This window comes from Leiobunum rupestre, chromosome 10, assembly GCF_980474605.1.
Source record: "Leiobunum rupestre chromosome 10, qqLeiRupe1.1.hap1, whole genome shotgun sequence".
NCBI lineage: Eukaryota > Metazoa > Arthropoda > Arachnida > Opiliones > Sclerosomatidae > Leiobunum > Leiobunum rupestre.
The window spans coordinates 35,334,003-35,346,422 of NC_143393.1; the positions used below are offsets into that span (position 1 = coordinate 35,334,003).

The 12,420-nt window shown below is 33.5% G+C and overlaps 2 protein-coding genes across 7 annotated transcripts in view; both read left to right on the top strand.

Annotated features, from left to right (window-relative positions):
* fray (oxidative stress responsive kinase frayed) overlaps positions 1-2,770 on the top strand; it is a 32,371-nt gene extending 29,601 nt beyond the window's left edge. For 3 of the 4 annotated variants that reach the window (XM_090160478.1, XM_090160480.1, XM_090160481.1), the window contains exons 6-15: positions 51-106; positions 308-417; positions 479-580; positions 641-823; positions 886-951; positions 1,026-1,133; positions 1,208-1,375; positions 1,429-1,487; positions 2,264-2,447; positions 2,511-2,770. In XM_090160478.1, coding sequence (XP_090016604.1) covers positions 51-106; positions 308-417; positions 479-580; positions 641-823; positions 886-951; positions 1,026-1,133; positions 1,208-1,375; positions 1,429-1,487; positions 2,264-2,447; positions 2,511-2,591 — 1,117 coding nt within the window. In that variant the 3' untranslated portion in view covers positions 2,592-2,770. The remainder of the gene's footprint in view (positions 1-50; positions 107-307; positions 418-478; positions 581-640; positions 824-885; positions 952-1,025; positions 1,134-1,207; positions 1,376-1,428; positions 1,488-2,263; positions 2,448-2,510) is intronic. The other variant, XM_090160479.1, reaches the window with a different exon arrangement.
* A 3,505-nt stretch (positions 2,771-6,275) lies between these two features.
* Dd (CTD nuclear envelope phosphatase 1-like protein dullard) lies at positions 6,276-10,201 on the top strand. 3 transcript variants are annotated; one of them, XM_090160508.1, is made up of 9 exons: positions 6,276-6,599; positions 6,890-6,956; positions 7,022-7,140; positions 7,204-7,275; positions 7,339-7,455; positions 7,535-7,646; positions 7,853-7,994; positions 8,068-8,115; positions 8,883-10,201. In XM_090160508.1, coding segments are annotated over exons 1-8 (729 nt in total). In that variant the 5' UTR covers positions 6,276-6,500; the 3' UTR covers positions 8,069-8,115; positions 8,883-10,201. The 3 variants fall into 3 exon arrangements, with proteins under 3 accessions (XP_090016634.1, XP_090016632.1, XP_090016633.1); XM_090160506.1 differs by lacking the exon at positions 8,068-8,115 and having other exon boundaries at positions 7,853-8,035; XM_090160507.1 differs by lacking the exon at positions 8,068-8,115 and having other exon boundaries at positions 7,853-8,031.
* The last annotated feature ends 2,219 nt before the right edge of the window (positions 10,202-12,420 follow it).

Consider the following 12,420-nt stretch of genomic DNA (forward strand, 5'->3'; position numbering starts at 1 on the left):
TTGAGCACAGCTTTCTTTTAGCTTCTTAATGTTGGTTTACTAATTTTTAGGGATATAAAAGCTGGTAACATTCTACTTGGCGAAGACGGCACGGTTCAAATTGCAGGTAATTTGGAAAACAAAAAGAGACTAGTGAACAAAGCCTCAAACCTGGTGCATGCTTTGTCAGTGGGTTTACTATGATAAACATTTTTGAGAGAGTTAAATTTTATATTTAATTTTTTTTTTAAATGGTAGTAGAATATTTACTATTTTGATCTACATATCTGCAAAAAATGTTAAATGTTATTTCTCTTTTAAAATATAGATTTTGGAGTAAGTTCCTGGTTAGCTACTGGTGGTGATTTATCACGTCAAAAATCGAGGCATACTTTTGTCGGAACTCCGTGTTGGATGGCTCCGGAAGTAATGGAACAGGTAAATATAAATTAATTTTAATTACAGTTGTTTGGAAATGACTAAAAACTTGTAACTCCAGGTTACGGGGTACGATTTTAAAGCTGATATTTGGAGTTTCGGTATCACTGCCATCGAATTGGTGACGGGAACAGCCCCTTATCATAAATATCCTCCCATGAAGGTAACTGTTCTAAAATGAAAAGTTTATAATTGACTAAAGAGTATTTTAATTTTTTTAAAGGTTTTAATGTTGACATTACAAAATGATCCTCCTTCAATCGATGCCGTTGCGGAAGAGAAAGATCAGTATAAAAACTATGGAAAATCAATTAGAAAAATGGTCACCGATTGTTTGCAGAAAGACCCTTCTAAAAGGCCAACGGCAACGGAACTGATAAAGCATCCCTTTTTAAAGAAAGCTAAAGTAATTCAAATGGGTTTTTTTTAATTTAATTACTACTCTAATATTGTATTTGCTTTATTTAGGACCGAAAATATCTTATGCAAACTCTTGTTACTTGCGCTCCTAGTTTAGAAGCCAGGGCCCAGAGAGTAGGTTTTAGTTTTATTTAATAATTTAGTTGTTGCAAAGCCTGAGTAATTATTTTTGCATAATAATAATTTAGCTAAAGAACGCTAAAAGGGCTCCGGGAACTAGTGGCAGGTTGCACAGGACAGAAACAGGAGATTGGGTTTGGTCTTCCGACGATGAAAGTGATCACTTTGATTTTAAAGTAAATATACCAATTTGAAACTGATTTCAAGTTAAGAAATGTTTGGTATTTATTTTTTTCTTATACAAATGTAGGATAAAGATGATGATAAACTACCCAACTGCAATTCTCAAAATGACAATAGTTCAGGCTCGTCCTCGCAACCAGCGGGTTCAAATTCTTCCCCGAATGTAACTGTCAGTCCAGCTCATTCGAATGAAAAATTGGAACAACCTTTAAATGTCCAAAACAACAACCAAATTGTATGTTATTAAATTTTAATTTAGTTTATTTTAAACATCATTATCTTTTTTAGAATAATTCTCAGCCTTTAAACTCCTGTGATTCTGTCATTAACTTGGTATTAAGGATAAGGTAATTGCGCTAATTATTGTTAATTTTACTGATTGATTTTGAGGTTCAAATGATATTGATATGTTCCGTTTATCAAACTATTTTATATTTAAAAATCTGCTATGTCAGCTATTTCAAAGCACAAGATTGTCTATCTAAACCCTAAAAAAAGTAGTATTTTAAATAATGGCTAAAAAGTTGCATAAAATTCTAAATTTGTATTTTTTACCTTTTAATGGTAATTTAGAGCCAAACCAATGAAACTTAGGGTGATCACAGTTCCCATATTTCCTTTCTTTTTTCTCCTATAATTTCATTAAATTTCTTAAAATACCCTATATTTTAACTCAAAACTTAGAAGACTTTAAAACGTCCTAGTTTTTAAAGAATAGATTATTATTTCCAACACTGTTTGGGGATAGTTTTCAACTATTTCTATCGGTTTTCAACTTTATTTTGAGTGTTTTACCTCCTTTAAACAATTTTGACAACCTTTCTCTTATTTTATAATTATTTTTTCATTTTGGTCCCCCAATTTTCTTTTTGTATTTTACTGAAAAATTTCCTATAATTCCTTTAAATCTCACCTAATGGAAATATTTTTGGTTGAAAATATTTAGGGAGACGATCCCACTTTAGTTATATAGGCCTAAGAAAGAATAGTTTTTATTTAAGCGCCTAAAATTAGGTTCTGATACGAATCTCGTATAAGTTTGTACCCTCTCTAATTATTATTCATTTTGAGTTTAAATTTTTTTTTGTTTTTTTTTAATCTTAAACTTTTTTATTTCATTTAGAAATAATAACCGTGACTTAAACGACATTAGATTTGAATATACACCTGACAAAGATACTAGTGAGGGTATAGCGGCGGAGCTAGTTGGAGCTGGTCTGGTTGATTCTAAAGATGGGGTGGTGATTGCTGCGAATTTGCAAAAATTAATAGAAAACCCAACCCAAAAATCATCAGTCTTTGCTCTGGTAATGTCGTAAGTTCTTTGTTAATACTGCTTTAAATTCTAGTTGGTCTTTTAATTTTTAAAGCAGAACGCTGGTCTGAATGAAAATGAAGAGCCCGATGATAAAGCCTTGATTGGTTTTGCCCAACTTTCACTCGCTGATTAAAAGGAAGAGAAACAACACTGCATCCCCTTCCCTGTCAATCCTTATAAAAAACGCATGTCTTTTATTTTTATAGCCTAGCCCACACTTCCGCTAGTGCTTCAAATGTCAACCACTGGACACATTTCGTTGTTGTAAAATATTTTTGTTGCCAAAAATTAAAATGTCATTTTGAAAGTCAATTGGGTTTTAATTTCTTCAAGAAAAAACTATTTAAACAGTGTGTGTTTCAAAAATCTTGGGGGGGGGGGGGGGGACTTTACAATAACGGCTGAGTTTCATTTGTCCGATGACAAAATACACCTTACGTCGACTCACTCGACTGCTGTCCTCTAGGTCGCGTTTTAGATGGCCCAGTTTGGTTATAAAGAACGGGGCTGGTGGATCGCTGGTCCGGCCCCCAGCGCTCGAGCGAAATGAGTGCGCGGCGCCAATACTTAGAATACATTGCCCGTTCCATAAGTCAACCTAACACTAAAGATATAGTATAACAGTCGGTCAAATGGGCATTCGGACATATGAGCAGTCGGCCTAATGCACCCCACCCATTGATTCATTCAAGATTTTGTGTCAGAATTCAGAAAAAACCATAACAGTAAGTTGCTGAACGTTTTTTTCTTTTTCTGGTTGTGACGTCACTATTCGCGACCGAAAACTATGGATACGCCCTCATTCGGCAGCAGACGGAAGCAGTAACAGGTCGCGCATTAACAGACGGTACTAACAATCAAAGTTTTAAATCGCGCTGAAATATATAAAAATATATAATATTTTCCTCAGAAGTTACTAGTTTTATTATTAGAATACAACACAGAACGTCATAGACCCCAGATGTATTTATTTTCGGCTCTAGCAGACGCTACACACACAAGAAGTGGCGGGAAAACTAAGGCACCACATCGCCACCTAGAGCTGTTTCGGTCGCGAATAGGTATCGGAGCAGGTTTTTTTGATAGGTCATGCGCGCGTAGAAGATTTCTGCCATTGTGATTGATTCATTTTAAACGTGTTTTGACGTTCAACAACCATTTTCGTCACGATAAGCAATCGGACCGAACGGTAACGCAAATTAGCTTCTGACCAATTAGCATTGCAAAAGGCTCAAAACCGTTTTACCAAATTAGCTACTAAAATTGATAAGCTACCGGCCCCGTCGCGCTTAAAATCCCTGTCCATTCTTCCAGTCATTATTCGCCACAAAATAACTAACTTATGCCTTTTACACAATTTTTTCCATAAAAGTCTCGTGCACAACTTTTCTGATTTTTTTGTTTTAAATGAGGGTTCTCGTACTGGAGGCCACTCTTATAAATTATCAAAACCCAGGGCAAGCACAACTGTTCGTTTAAACTCATTATCTATTTCTGTAATCAATGACTGGAATGCCCTTCCCCAATCTATTGTATCCGAACCCTCCCTCCCTAAATTCCGTGCACTTTTAAATGAGCATTTTAATCGCGCGTTATGATCTCACCTTCTGTATAGTTTATCCTACTGTATCTGTTTCACGCATATGTATTTGAAATCTACACAAAAGCCTTGCTGGCTTGGTAGATATTTTTCTGTTAATAAATAAATAAAAAAAAATAAAAGTATCGGATTATTTTACGTTTTTACTTTTTATTGAAGCCGACTGTTCAGTTCGGTTCAGTCACGGCCCCCTGCACGCGCTCACGCTGCTCGCGACGATAGCGGCCCCGGCAAAGAATTTCCTCCCCATGTATTTTCGCGACAGCGATTTTCCGTCGCTTGGAACGCTGGTGTAACAACCGGAATCTATCAAAGAGGCGGGAAGTTTAACATACGTTTCAATGGCGATGAATTTGCATTAGTGAAGTTTTTTTCCAACTGTTTTATTGAATTTGGAGAAGTTTGTAACAAACAATTAGTAATTACACTTTTTAAGTATGTAAGTTTTCATTTCAAAAAATTTTTTTTAATAAATATTTCAATATTTTGAGTGGTAACATTTTATTGCTAAGCCTAACCATAAATGGTTTAAGTTTTGTATTGGCAATGAGTTTTCAAGTTATTAAAAACTGTATTTTGTAGTTATTTAAGACTATAATTATGATAACTGCTCATAATTTTTGTCATATTCACCAATCTTTGTTCTTTATAATTTGCATAAGATAAAACATTAATACTTTGCTTAAATGCTATTACCCTGGCTGCGTTACATCCTGTTTTTTTAATAAGTGAAAATTACCGGGAGGGGCAGGTCACTTCCATTTTGGGTGCGTCTTAATCATAGTAAAATTATTAAATCAAGGTAATCGTGATTAAATCAGGGTAATTAAAATTAAAAAAATTGTTGAAGTTTTCAACAGCAACACGGAGCAGAGCGCAGATACCGAAATAAATCCAGTGACATCAGCTACAAGTAATGAACGGTTTATTTTCGACTTGGTTAAAATATATATATACATTACAATTAATGAAACGATGGTAGTACAACAGAAAACTGACTAGTAAGAACAGACTAGTACTGTTGAATGACTTTAACAAAAATTAATCAAGATTAGAAAATCTAATCACGCTTTAAACGAGATTTAATCATTCTAATCAGGATCTAATCTTTTTAATCAGGATTTAATCATTTTAATCAGATTTAAACATTTTAATTAGTATTAAAAAGCATACACTTCACATGGAAGATTGGTTTGTGGTTTGCATTTTAAGGAACTTCAGTTAATGATAGTCTGTTGTGAGGCTAATGCATAATCGTAGGATTTGGAACCAGATGTACGTCACTACCTATTACTTAATTGGTGGCATTACATATGAGCCAATATACGATAAGGTCTCAAATTCGAATATAACTACCATCAAAAACGAAAAGAATGTTTATCCACATCATCCAGCATATTCCTACATCATCCAGTAATTTTAATTGAATCTTGATGAATTTTACTTAAAAAAAGCTGATTACTTTAATGTGAGCGTGGGACTACTAAGTTATCGAGATTCTTAGTCAGGAATGGATTAAAGGCAATTAACCAAAACCAATTTTAACTTAAATTATGGTAAAAAAAATGGGAATCTCTACATTTAGGCCTAAACCATATTGTGATTTGTGAACTGTGAGTGAGACTAGTGAGTCTGTGATTTAGAATGCTTACATGTCTCATACATATATTTTCAGCAATCTTCAACATTGTCTGACTTTGTTAACTGTAAAAATATATTCTAGTTTTATAATCTGCATTACATTTACTACTTATTTACTTAAATTGAAGTTAACTTTGTAAATATTAAAACAACTAACTATCAAAGAACTCTAAGAATAACAGCTGATAAGCGGACACATGACTAGTTCTTTTGTTTACATTATTAACGTCCACAGCGTCTTCTTTGTCTGGTTTTCTCGGCGCGTATTTTGATTTAAAAAATATCCAAACGAATTTTACTTATTTATTAATAAGTAATTTAAAGATTACGGAAAGAAATTATAACCCTAAAATTACACAATTAGTAATAATTAATGAAACTCTAAAAATTGGAACGTTTTCGCCATATACTCCAGCCATTTCTTAGTTGTTACGTCAGCGCCAAAGGTCGATGTAGGAAAAAAGTTAACTAATTTCACTTTCGCAATTTTCAGTCGATCGCCGGGGCCGCTATCGTCGCGAGCAGCGTGAGCGCGTGCAGGGGGCCGTGGTTCAGTCATAGCCAACTTAGCGTGGGCTCAGTTCACTGGGAGCCGGTAGCCTCGAACCCGGCTCGCTTGAACACGCAGCGCTACCTATATCGAGATTACTAAATTAAATTCACAATGGCGGCGTTTGGCTTTGTGTCAGGAGTCGGTTTTCATCCTTTTTATGCCTGGTGAATGTGTTGAATTTCTTTATTATTGTTATTATAAAATTAATATAAACTTGTTTGGAGCTTCATCATCGTATCAGTTTACAAATGTTGAAGCAACTTCAAATGGGGCTGCGTGCTTTCCTCATGTTGGCCTCTAAGATATGGAGTTTTATATGCTATGTGTGTAGAAAAAACTTTCGAGCGGTGAGTATCTAGGCCTAACGATTTTATATTCAAAGGCTTATCCAAAATATTTTTGGGATAAATGATATCGGGTAATAATGCTCTAGAATTAGATGCGATAAATAACGTATTTGGGTTAAATTACGAAAAGCGTTAACGCTATTTCAATAATTAAAATCTATTGATCCATTGTAAACTGCTAATTTCAAGCTTTTGTATTTATGTAAAACCAAAGAGCTATTTTATTATCGCTCATAGTTAATCACCATATAAAAAATTTATTGTAATATACTTTAAAAAAACCATTTAAGGTAATTCAACATCAAACTGTGAAGTACCAAGTATTACCACTTTCACCCTTGTCAAAGCATAGATTAAGTAAGACTTTAAATATTTTTCTCTGTGATCTTCTCAATGTAACGTAGTTATACCTTGTTTCAAAGATTTGGTTAAAAGAAAAATACTAGTCCTTGATTTAGACGAGACTCTTATTCATTCACACCATGATGGTGTCATAAGACAAACCGTTAAACCGGGAACACCACCTGATTTTGTTTTAAAGGTACCTTGTTAATAATTTTGAGAAGTATTCGCAAGTTTAAAACTCTTGACTTTTTTTTCAAAGGTGACAATAGACCGTCATCCTGTTAGGTTTTTTGTACATAAAAGGCCGCATGTTGATTATTTTTTAGATGTAGTAAGTACCTTTATAACATTACCTTTTGATATACTTGCAAAATTTTTAAAATACTTATTTTAGGTTAGCCAATGGTATGATCTTGTTGTATTTACGGCGAGCATGGAAATTTACGGGGCTGCTGTTGCTGATAAGTTAGACAATAATAGAGGAATATTAAGGAAGAGATATTATAGACAGGTTTGTTTTGATTTTTAAACAGTTTCAATGTTGATTTTAGCTTGATTATAGTATATTTCTTAACCCAAAAATATGATAGCACTGTACGTTGGATTATGGAAGTTTTACGAAAGACTTATCAGCTATTACTCAAGATTTATCAAGCGTTTTTATCCTGGACAATTCTCCTGGAGCCTACAGGTCTTATCCTGGTAAGTATTTTTATTACTTATCTTGGGTTGTTAAAATTTCAATGCGAGCGTAAACTTCCATTGTTACGTTTGTGGATCTAATAACCAAAAATTAATTTGCCATTAACAGAGAAACTTTTCCTTAGTTATGGAATGTATTTTTAAGCTCTGGCAAACACTGTTAAAAGTTTCTACTAAATGTAGCATTTACCTTATTTTTTTTCCAGACAATGCCATCCCAATAAAGTCGTGGTTTTCAGACCCTACTGACACGGCGCTACTCAACTTACTTCCTGTCTTAGATGCTTTAAGATTCACGAGCGACGTTCGTTCCCTGCTAAGCAGGAACTTACATTTGCACCATATGTGGTAGCCATCATTCGTCAGACGTATTTTTTATTTTAACGTAGGTACGCCAACTTAAAACTATATTTTTATCTAGAAAACTTCATCGTAACTGCCGTCCACTCATACCCAGGCTTTTCACACAGTAATTCTCTAGAAAAAGATTTCATTTTTTATTTTGGGGGTGGTCTAAGGCTAATGCCAGAAGTACATAATATACCCTATGAGAGAAGTTCTATCTGTTTATACAGCTAATGCTTGAAACATGCAATTGCAGGTTCGCTCTGCTTTTGAGAAGTTTTTTTTCAAATATGTTTAAAAGAAAAGGTAATTCATACAGTCACTTTCTAATAATTAAGTAAATATCATAACATTTTGCAACTGGAGTAATACATTCAAAATTTTAAGCGATAGTATTGTAATTACTTAGATTGCTTAGCTGAAAATTCATAGCCTAAATCAGCGTTGCTAGTTGCTGAAACTCAAATTATTGTATCGGAGCCAAAAAATTATCGATTTTAGAAATAAATTATCATACGTCTGAAAACTGGCGGTAAATTTGAATTTTGTCTGAAATACTGACACTAAGTTTGACGGATTGAAAACTTATGTTTAAATGTCTCAGTTTTTCAGACAATTTAAAAACTATCCTTCATTATTGTATGCGCAAGCAGAAATATTGATAAATGGGTACTATATAGTATGCCATTATTAAATTTGCTTGAAATTTTCAACATTCACCGTAATTATTGTATTTCTGGCAACGCTGGCTTAGATAGACATTTCTCTCAAGAACAAAGATATTATATACTTCTGCTAAAGTTAATTTTTTGCAATACTGAAAATGGAAATAATAATTCTTGGGACTGTGTCAAATCATTTGGATAATTTTTCTATCTAAACTCTTTAAAGGCTCCTAAGTGTCGAGTGCTGTTCATCTACAAACTTTCATTTAGAAGGAGGCGAGCAATTTGTAAAAAAAAAAATCTTACAACTCGCATTAAAAAGACTAAAATGGACGTGAGTTACAACATTTTAAAATCACAATAGCGAACTTGTTACAAAGTGAAGTGTGCGCTTTCTCTCCCTCGCGAGGAAGATGGAAATTTACCAAACACCGCAGTTTTGTTTTTTTTGGAACTATGGACAAACATTTTCCCTCCATTTAAATTTTACAAAGATGAAGATGACATTGAACCGGTTATAAAACAAAAAGTCCAATTGGATTGTTTCATTTTTTCCCGCCCCATCATTATTTATAAGTGTATAGGCTAAGAAATAACCCAAAGGCTATTAAACGTACTCAGCTTTTTCAGTTTACTAGTAAGCTTATGACAAAATTAAATGAATTTGGACTTTATTGAAATTCTATCTTCTGTGTGAGTTAATTAAAAAGGGTAAAATGCAGCTTTTCATCCTAAATTTAGGTTAAAAGTTAAGAAGACCATTTTATCATTTTCCTTTCTACTTAAAGAATATTATGCGATTCTGAATTATACATCAAAAATTTAAATCTTTCATTTTTAGCGTAATTTGCGTAAAAATTTGTAAAACGTGGCATCTAACCACTACTGAAATTAACTAGTGAGACAATTCCGTGACACTCGGCCTCGTGCTATGAAATTAAAACCATCCTGATTATTTTTTGGATTGCCTAATTAAAATTTTAAATTAGTTAAAATTTAAGATTTGCTTGAAGTGTATATTTTTGACTCTTTTCCTTTATCTTTAAAAAAAATTAAGGTGACTGTTTTGCTTAGTGATTTCTTTTCCCTTTTATTTGCTGTGTTTAAGTTTTATTTTTCCATTTATCTTTCTGGAAAAATATTTATTGGATGTGATAAAAAAAAAATTCATTGTATATGTACTAATAACACAGGCTAAAATATTTAGGAGAAAAATTAAGTTAAATATGTTGATTAGATAACGTATTTATTTGTTTTGTTTTTATGTAAATAGTTTTATAAAAAATAAGCCCTCAAGTTCAAACTAGTCTTATGATGGGCAAAGGTCTCGAAAGATCTATAGAAGGTTTAATAGAATGTTTCAAATTTTGTTTACAAAACTTTAGATTCTCACAAAATTATAAGAAAAATACTAGATTTTTAACTCCTTTGCGGTGCTGTAAATTATTGTAAATATTGTACATTACAAGATCATTGTAGCATTATGTAAGAAATCATAACGTAGCACAGTAATAAAAATAGTTAAATTGAAGTTATGCAAAATACAAAACTAAACACCATTTATTCCGAAAGATAGCCACGAAGAACGGAATCATAAGATACCTTTTGCCTTCTCTTAAACAAGTAGTCGCTGAAGGGTTGAGCCTAGGCTGCGTTCAACCAGTGATGGGCATTCTCCTATCACCGTGAGATCAGTGAGACTGTGAGAGTAATTAAGAGGAGGTGAGATGCTCTAAGCTTCCAATGGAGAGGAGCGTGAGATGAGTTTCCAAGCTATGAATTTAAGGGAGAGTGAGAGGAAATAAAATTTTTCAAAGAATGCATTTGGAGTGTGAGCGAGGTTAGTTTAATTAGCGAAATGCGATGAGAGTAGATCAGCTAATAAGTTAGTTAACGGCGGTGAGAGAAGGTGAGTCTGAGATTAGATGCAAGAAAATCAAAACAAAGGAAATATAAAAACGACCTTCTTGGAAATAATTATTTAACTTTGGCCAATATCGAAGCCAAAACGTACAAATACATCATATGCTGACGTTAGATGGTCGTTGTTCTACAGTGGCGGCAGAAGGAAAATATTTGGTGTGGTACAATAGTAAAAATCCGGGGAAACAATTATGTTTTTGTATGGCATATTTGCTAGTGATTTTCACGATAATAAAGCAGTGTTTAGCAAATAGCGAATCTAATTCAGTATTTAATTAAATCACTTTCCTAATTTATATAATTATATGAATACATTATTATATTATGTATGCTATAATTATTATTTGAGTTTTACATAAATATTTTGTTTCAGTTTCATTTACGTCACCTTTTTACGTATGTGTGTTCTAAGCTTCATTTGGTTTTGGAATCGTCACAAACGTGAGAATCGAGAGTCGGTAAAATAATCGACAAAGCTGCTTTATTAGTTTTTCGAAACGATATTTCGTCGAATAGCAGTCGGAGAAAGTTCGTAGATTATAAACCATTTCAAATTTGCCCCACGTTGCAACGCGCAAGCTATTCTATTGAATGATCGTTGTGGATCTACTACTATAATGTAGCTCTTCGACTTCTAAAACAACTACGTTTTTCATGGCCGCTTGAGGTCGAACTTTATCGCTTCTTCGAAGTCGAAGAAGGTTTATTTACTTCGGATCATACACTGTTATTAGGAAAGGTTAAATTTTTAAAAGAGCTCAGTATTGAACCGATTTGGGTACATTTGTTCGAATTTCATTCGTCCGAACGGTGGTACAAATGTCCGAATGCCGGAAAACAGGATCGTATGTCCGAAAACGTATTTCATTTGCTCGAAAAATTTATCACAAATTTTGTTGGTGATTTAGTCGTTCAATTTATGTTAACTTTACTGGTGAATTTCATTTGTTCGAATAATCGTTTGTCCGTTTTTTCGAACATTAGGAATTGGTTGTTTTTTTTTATTTTTAAATATTGTTAATATAAGAAAATAGTAACATTAACGTGAACCTAACCTAACCTAAAATATCCACAACATTCAACGCAATTCCCACTAAATACTAATTTAGCGACAGAATTCGGACAAGTGATGCTACCGATTCGGACGAATGAAACAAACAGGTTGTCCAATTCGAACAATTGAAACATTTGTTATTTCGGCGGTTCGGATGAATGAAATTCGAACATTTGTTCCACCGTTCGGACGATTGAAATTCGAACAAATGTACCTACCCCATTGAACCAATTAAGGTTCAGTGTACAAAAAAGGTTCAATAGTAGTTCACATATTAGCCATCGGAGGCTCCTACTCCATCCAAAGTTCAAACTTCAAAGGAGTTCAAAAATGAATCATAAGAGGTTCCTTCTTCAAGACAGGTTCAAACGGAGTTCAAGAATATATCGACGGAGGTTTATTCTCTTAACGAATGTTCAGTTGTTCAAATACTATTGCATTTTAGTTCAAAACCCTATTCAATTAAAGTTTAGAATTTGAAACAATACTGTAAATGATTAATAAACTATATATCATTGATTACGTAAATAGTTCAGTTATGCACTCGCTACATTTTGAAATATACTCGCTTCACGTAGTCTACCTTAGCTTTATAAAAACAATCAACTTTCTGAGTGACGGCTTAGAAAATACCAACCAAACAGGACTGAACATAAACGGAAGTTCAGTATCGAGCTTAAAGGGATCCATCACTCAGAACAGGGGGAGGCATAGGGGTAACATAAAATCCAGACTTGCAGTGTGCTCCAAAACCAGTTTTTTTGTGACCCCTATGCCTTCCCCTGTT

Bases quoted from the DNA above. Each gene is read 5' to 3' on its own strand.
- Dd (XM_090160506.1), top strand. From the start codon at position 6,501: ATGTTGAAGCAACTTCAAATGGGGCTGCGTGCTTTCCTCATGTTGGCC. The intron at 7,276-7,338 runs GTAAGTACCTTT...TACTTATTTTAG, and splicing joins TTGATTATTTTTTAGATGTA to GTTAGCCAATGGTATGATCT. The intron at 7,456-7,534 runs GTTTGTTTTGAT...AAAATATGATAG, and splicing joins GGAAGAGATATTATAGACAG to CACTGTACGTTGGATTATGG.